At 43.5% G+C, this 6,918-nt stretch overlaps 1 protein-coding gene across 2 annotated transcripts; it reads right to left on the bottom strand.

Moving 5' to 3' along the window:
* Positions 1-2,395: 2,395 nt before the first annotated feature.
* Ccl20 (C-C motif chemokine ligand 20) lies at positions 2,396-4,458 on the bottom strand. Of its 2 annotated transcripts, none has more exons than XM_032899594.1 (3): positions 4,309-4,458; positions 3,130-3,244; positions 2,396-2,998 (listed from the first exon to the last, which is right to left on the bottom strand). In XM_032899594.1, exons 1-3 carry the CDS (start codon positions 4,379-4,381, stop codon positions 2,881-2,883), a joined length of 306 nt encoding a protein of 101 aa, XP_032755485.1. In that variant the 5' UTR covers positions 4,382-4,458; the 3' UTR covers positions 2,396-2,880. The 2 variants fall into 2 exon arrangements, with proteins under 2 accessions (XP_032755485.1, XP_032755484.1); XM_032899593.1 differs by having other exon boundaries at positions 2,398-2,998; positions 3,130-3,247.
* Positions 4,459-6,918: the final 2,460 nt, after the last annotated feature.

Genomic DNA, 6,918 nt, shown 5'->3' with positions numbered 1-6,918 from the left:
ATAATCTCTCTTTCCTTTATCACCAGAGACCCCACCTGCTTTGGCCTTGTTAGTGGTTCCCTGGCAAGCCCGTGATCAAGCTCCAAGCACTGTACCAAGTAAAGATAACAGTCTTACTTAATGTGCTACTTCACACCCACTTCCCTTCTTGCATTCATTCTGCTCCTTCCAATATTGTTCCATGGGTGCATGACTATGACTGACATTTCAGGCGGGACAGTTCTCCATTGTGCAGAAGTCCTCTATGCATTCCAGTAGGTTTAGCATCCCTGGATCCTGCCCACTGAATGCCTGTGGTACCCTCCTTCAGATATTGTGACAACTAAAACATGCTCCAGATATTTCCAAACACTCTGAGCTGACCCTTTTCCAACTGACTACGTCATGCTGGTCTTTCCTACCACGCCTTAAGTTCTGGGTCGAGCCACGTGGAGCTGCTCTGGTTACAGTCTAAGAACGTGGCAGCTTTGGCTATTTCATATGGCTGACCTAACTATTCTGTTCCTTTGGTGGCCTTCCCTAATGATGTACAGGTACACTCTACTATGACTGTCTTGTATTAAAGTACTTGCTACCAGGCATTGTGATAGCCAGTCCACTTGTCTTCTCTCACCACATGGCTTAACCCTAATTAATTGTGAGCAAGTAACCAACTCTTGCATCATCTCGTCTCTCTAGCACTTGACACAGTGCTTGGCACATAACGAGACTAACCCTGGACTGGCTGAACCAACCAACAGGATGTTAGGCATACTTTCCCTGATGACTCAGGTTTACTATTCCTGGGCATGGAGGTACCCTCCAGGCATATAGGGCCGCTTAGTTTTTGGCATTTCATCAAATGACCCACCTCTGAGCTGCACTGCAGGAGTGTGTGTGTGTGTGTGTGTGTGAGAGAGAGAGAGAGAGAGAGAGAGAGAGAGAGAGAGAGACAGAGACAGAGACAGAGACAGAGAGAGACAGAGAGAGAGAGAGAATTTTGCTTTATTGTATCAGCATGGCTGCCAGGGCCGGGGGCGGGGGGCGGGGGGCGGGGGGCCCCCTTGGTGCTTTTTAGACACAGAGGCAGGCCATCTGGAGAGCTGTGAAGGCTCACTTGTGAGCCTCCAGAATATGTCATTTTTTCAGAGTCTTATTGCTAGATTCTCTCTAGCTTTAACTATCTTAAATGTCCCCTCAGACATCTAAGGCAATTGGGTTCTAAGCCCATCCTACATTTTCTTTTGGAAAGCTGCTTTAAAGGAGGCTCAGGACATAGAAGTACAGAGATGTTCCTAGCTGAGGTGAAGAGCTGCTGATGGAAAGATGAGCCAAGTGACTTCTCCAAAGTCTTTTCTAAATCCTTGTTACCTTTCTGCAGTCACCAAGTATACGGTTCTACTTACTTATGCTAAAATGCTTATATCAATAAACACTGACGGTGGGTCTCAAACATAAGACCATTCTAATTGGGGAGGGGTGGCTCCCAATTCTAAAAGTGTACCCTTCCTGTTTTTTATGTTTTAAAGATTTATTTATACGAACACACTGTAGCTGTCTCAGACACACCAGAAGACGGCATCAGATCCCACCACAGATGGTTGTGAGATGCTATGTGGTTGCTGGGAATTGAACTCAGGACCTTTGGAAGAGCAGTCAGTGTTCTTAACCACTAAGCCATCTCTCCAGCCCCACACCCTGCCTGTTGTAATCCATATGGATAAAGCCCAGGCCATGCAGGACAGAAGTAAAGGAGAAAGCCAGGCAGAATTAAATGAAGATAGATTTTCTTTCCAAAAATACTTATGTGTGTTATATGACTTAATATCTTCAGCATACATACCATAAGTAATAGACAACTCTATCAACAAGTGCCTTTCAGTTCTTTTATTTTCAATATATTCTTATAATTCTTTTCTGTTTTATAAGTAAATCGTATCAATTTAAGAAACAATTAAGTACACAGAAGAACATTAAATATTTTTACAATAGCTTATTGTTTCCAAGAAGGGCCATATAAACCTACTGCCTTAAACATAATATTGAACCTTCTACTAAGCGCCCCCCATAGATTGTGGGAAATTAACATTAAATAACTAAACATAGAAAATTTGGCTCTATAAATAACACAAAATACAACTTAACTCTAATATGAGCTTAAATATGACACACTATGATGCAATATGAATCAACGTCATCCATTGGACAAGTCCACTGGGACACAAGTCAGGTGTGTGTAGTGATGTGCAGGTGAAACCTCCAACCCCAGCTGTGATCATTTCCTCCTTGGGCTGTGTCCAATTCCATCCCAGAAAAGCATCCGTTTTTACATCTTCTTGGTCCTTAGGCTATAATAAAAGAGAAGTATACTGTGAGTGGATGACTGGATGGTAGGAACGGCTTTGGTACATCACATCTTCTTATGAGGAATTTGAATCTGAGAGAAGATGGCCTTGCCCAGCATAGCTAAGCTAGTTACTGACAGAAACGGGACGTGAACACTTATCTAGGGTCTCTAAGTATCAGACACCATCTGTTGATAAAATGTTACATTACTGATGGAAACCAGAATCCCTGGTCTCTTCTTAACTAGATCTATTTTTCAGGGTTTAGCAACCAACCAAGTGTCAGGAAGTCTATAAATGATATAACGAGGAAACATCTTTGCCACGAGAACCAAGTAGCTAGTGACTATCAGCTGCACGGGGAATTCTAATACAGGCTTGTGAGGCCAGTCATTAAGTTAAAATAATGTCAAAAATGATGATGGAGTTGACATATAACTGCAAAATGTATCCTGTGCTTGCATGATCTAACTCAAATCCCCCTTCTAAAATTCGATGTCACTAGTCTAAAGAACGCCAACGGGTCCGTGGTCCAAGCTCTGCTCCCTTATTCCCGTCATTTGGAGAAAGACTGCTTGTCCTTCAGGGATCCATACCTGAGGAGATGCAAAATCCTTTTCACCCAGGTCTGCTTTGGGTCAGCGCACACGGATCTTTTCGACTTCAGGTGAAAGCTGAAAATCAAAAATTAAAATTTGTATTTTCATTCAGTCAGCCTTTGAGTGTGTTTGCTCTTCACCGAGTATGCGGTGAAAATTTGCATGTATTCCTGCAGGAGCTGAGTTAAAGTTGGTGAATAACTTACATGATAGCATTAATGTCACAAGCTTCGTCGGCCATCTGTGTTGTGAAACCCACAAAATTTCTCGCATGATGATACACGTTCTTTGTGTATGTGAGGCAGCAGTCAAAGTTGCTTGCTGCTAAAAGAAATATAAAATACAAAAGGTATTAAGTCCACAGGAGTGGATTTCTGTGTCTTTGAAACCTAGTTAGGGTCTTTGAAGTCTACTTTAACATAGATCCCATTTGCCCTTTTTTTAATGGTGTGCTGGGATGTTTTGGTTCAACCAGCACAGTTTACAAGCCCATGGCTTCTCTCCATCTTCAGTCAGAAATTCAAATACTTCATTGCAATTCACCATAGTCACTCAAGAATATGGATACTCATCCCTACAACTGTCATTTAAAAAGTAAAGATCTTTATAGAGAAATCTTTCATCTTCAGAATACAGGGGGAAGTCAAATTTCAATCTGTCCTCTGACTACTGGGTAGGGAGAAGTGAAATCCCAAAGAAAATATGATTTTTCTAGGAACTGTGAAAAAGATTACAGAGGAAAATGTAGCCATTAGGAGTCATGCCCAAAGCACTCTGAAACTGTTGTTTTGGTGATGGAACTTAAATCCAGTCCATAAAGTTCACCACGTGTTTCCAGCTGTGCACCTGTTGCGGTAACAGTATAATCAAGCCATACTTGGGTCCTCCTCAAAGTTAAAGTGTAACCTGCTGTAAAGTGCTGAATAAATGTTATCTCAAAGCTGGAGAACAATGTCCTTCAGACCTCACGGGGACACTAAGGTCAACTGTCACAGTCAGAACCTTGAAGGTAAGTTATAAACTTTACTAACATTACTTGGTTGGGAGGTTTAAAAAAATAAAACTGAAAGAGAAATTTTCTCCACATTTCTGAATGACCATGTGTCTTGAAAATGTCACACTCTGGCCCATCACTCCCAGAAATGGTACGTGGACCTTGTCCTGAAGTTCAAGTGTCTCTGAGAACCCATCCATCACTCTCCATTTCTGCTAGGATCAGTGGCAGAGAAGATACCTGGTTGCTAGCATCCACTCTTTTGTCCTCTTATCTGTGAGCCAACCAGTCCCTCTTACACACTCCTTAGCAGGTTGCTGTCCTCAGGGAACCCCTAGATAAGGTCCAGAGGACAGAAGTCTCCTGTAGCAGCAGAAAGAGTCACCCTTACCTTCTGACTGGCTGCAGAGGTGAGCCAGCAGTATCCCTGCCAAAGCCAGGAAGACCAGATGCTTGCAGGACATTCTCAGCTCCAGGAGTTGATCTGCTCAGTGCTGGGTACCCAGTGCCCTGCTGAGTGCTCCTCGAGCTCCAGAGGCAGCCCTACTTATAGCAAAAGATTGGGAATGTACACAAGGAGGCGTGTTCTCACCCGGGGTTTTCCCCCATTGATTAATCTGCCTCATCCTGTCATCACAAAGAAAACCCACAGGGAAAACTTCCAGCCTTTCCCTACTGTGTGAAGGTCAGGTGGGGGTTGGGGAGGGCAGGGGAGGAGACAATCCTATTAATTCCTCTGGATGTAGGCAGAAGAAATGCAGCTCAGACGAGTGGCCAAGAAATAATGGCACCTGTCCAGGTTTAACTTAACTTAATCTCTCTCTCTCTCTCTCTCTCTCTCTCTCTCTCTCTCTCTCTCTCTCTCTCTCTCTCTCTCTCTGTGTGTGTGTGTGTGTATGTGTGTGTGTGTGTGTGTGTGTGTGTGTGTGTGTGTGTGTGTGTGTGTGTGTGTCAAAGAGAAGGGAACGGCCTCTGAATGGGACATTTCATACTCGAGGTAACAGTTTCCCTCCCGACAGTCAGCCCTCCAGAGGAAAGATCAAGGGGGGTGCCCGGCGTGCTGCAACACACGGTTTTGATTATCTGGTGGGCGTTTAGCAGTCTCAAAAGATTCTGAATTTCTAGAACGACATCCAGAACAGGTAGAAAAAACAACATGACAGAGGTGTCCCAAACTATTATGGAAAATCTGAGCCCAAAGCGGCCACTTCTCCTTGATGTTATTACCGACTTCTCTAAGAATCATTCATGTTTATATGCCCTTCATCAATACTGCAGCCAAGAACATGTCCTCAGCCTGCCTTTTGTTCTCGTGTTGATGTATTTAATACAGAGCCTAAGGGGGCAAAGAGAGCAAACACTATCGGAAACGGGCAATCTGAGAAACAATCCAAAAGTGGAGGTGATGATAATAATGTATTGGAATCTCTAATGTGTGATAAGACACAGACACCATATAGAGAGCTAGAGAAAATTGAGTGGTAAAAAAACAAAAAAAAAAAAAAGAAAGAAAGAAAGAAAGAAAGAAAGAAAGAAAGAAAGAGACAATGTTCCAGATAAGGAGGGATTCTCAGACTATTAAAGGATCTATCCATTCAGGAATATAGAATTACATATGTGAAGGTTATTAACATATACACACCAAGCAATTGCATTACTAAATACATGACAGCAAAACTGACAGAGCTGAAGAGAGGAAGAGAAACCATCAATAATGCAGATTGAAGACTACTACTCCACGCTTGTCCATCAGAAAAAGTAGGCCGAGGACCCACCCAAAAACCCAGAGACCGTAAGCAGCACTCCAAACCAACTAGCCAACAGACGTCTCTAGAACATTCTGCCCAGAAATAAGATAGGCATCCCTCTCCACTGTGGATGAAAGATTCTCTCAGATGAATTATGTGATAGATCACTAAAATGTCCACATAAGTTTCAAAATCAGTTCAATAATATAGTGTGTTTTAAAAAAAAAAACCATAATGAAATTAAGCCACCAATCAATAAAAGAAGGAGATTTGGGGATGCGCAAATGTATGAACATAGACTGATGTATTCCTAAGTAACCAACGTGTCAAAAAAAAATCACTGAGAGTAAAGAAATACATTGAGATGAGTATTCCAAAACTTAGGAGAGGCTGTTGTTAGCATTCCTTCTAGACTGTGCCTCACAGTTACCTGGCAACAGCTAGGTATGCCTGACTCAAGATAAAAGGGTCTTCTTGCCCCCTCCTCACTCTCTTACCCTCTTACTCACTTCCCTCTCATTCCCCACCCCCTCTCTCCCCTTCTCCCTCTCTCTCCCCCTGTGTCTCTCTGTCTCTGTGTCTTTGTCTCTGTCTCTGTCTCTGTCTCTCTCTCTCTCTCTCTCTCTCTCTCTCTCTCTCTCTCTCTCTGTCTCTCTCTCTCTCTCTCTCTCTCACCCCCCAGTGTGTGTGCACTCTTGTTCTCGCTCTTGTTCTTGTTCTCTCTCTGCCTCTACTCCCTTTCCAACTCCCCTCCCCATGCCCCATATAAACTCTATCCTATGCTATACTGAAGTGTAGCTGGTCCCTCATGGGGAAGGGATGCCTCAGCATGGCCCACAGAGGCACCCCCTGCCCCCACATCATACTAAGCCTCTACCAAACATATTCCTGGTTCTTTCTTTCTTTTTCATAAAACACAACAGCTGTAAGGACAGTGGGTGCAGGGGGCCCTCAGCTGTAACACCTACATTAAAACCAAGAAGGATGCCAAGTCATAAAGTCACCTTCTGCTTCAAGACACCTGAGAAAGTAGAGCGGGCTCAACCCAAGGCAATCTAAGGGAGGATAATGACTAGAGGGGGCATCCCTGTGGCACAGGACAGCAAAGCAGGGGAGGAAACTGATGGAACCCAAACCTTATTCTTAGTCAGGGTTGACAACATCCTGGGCTTTAATTATGATCATGAGGAAGACGACGTAAAGTCCCCTCACCAATGAGAGCTCATCCCTACTGACTTAAAAGTCATTAGAAT

The sequence above is a fragment of the Rattus rattus genome, chromosome 4 (genome assembly GCF_011064425.1).
Source record: "Rattus rattus isolate New Zealand chromosome 4, Rrattus_CSIRO_v1, whole genome shotgun sequence".
In the NCBI taxonomy this organism is placed as follows: Eukaryota; Metazoa; Chordata; class Mammalia; order Rodentia; family Muridae; genus Rattus; species Rattus rattus.
Note: the sequence above shows the minus strand (reverse complement) of the source record. Positions and strands in the feature narration are given on the sequence as shown.

Coding starts and splice junctions, on each gene's coding strand:
- Ccl20 (XM_032899593.1), bottom strand. CDS start 4,381: ATGTCCTGCAAGCATCTGGTCTTCCTGGCTTTGGCAGGGATACTGCTG. Junction 3,248..4,308: donor CCTCTGCAGCCAGTCAGAAG/GTAAGGGTGACT, acceptor TATTTCTTTTAG/CAGCAAGCAACTTTGACTGC. Junction 2,999..3,129: donor TGTGACATTAATGCTATCAT/GTAAGTTATTCA, acceptor TTTGATTTTCAG/CTTTCACCTGAAGTCGAAAA.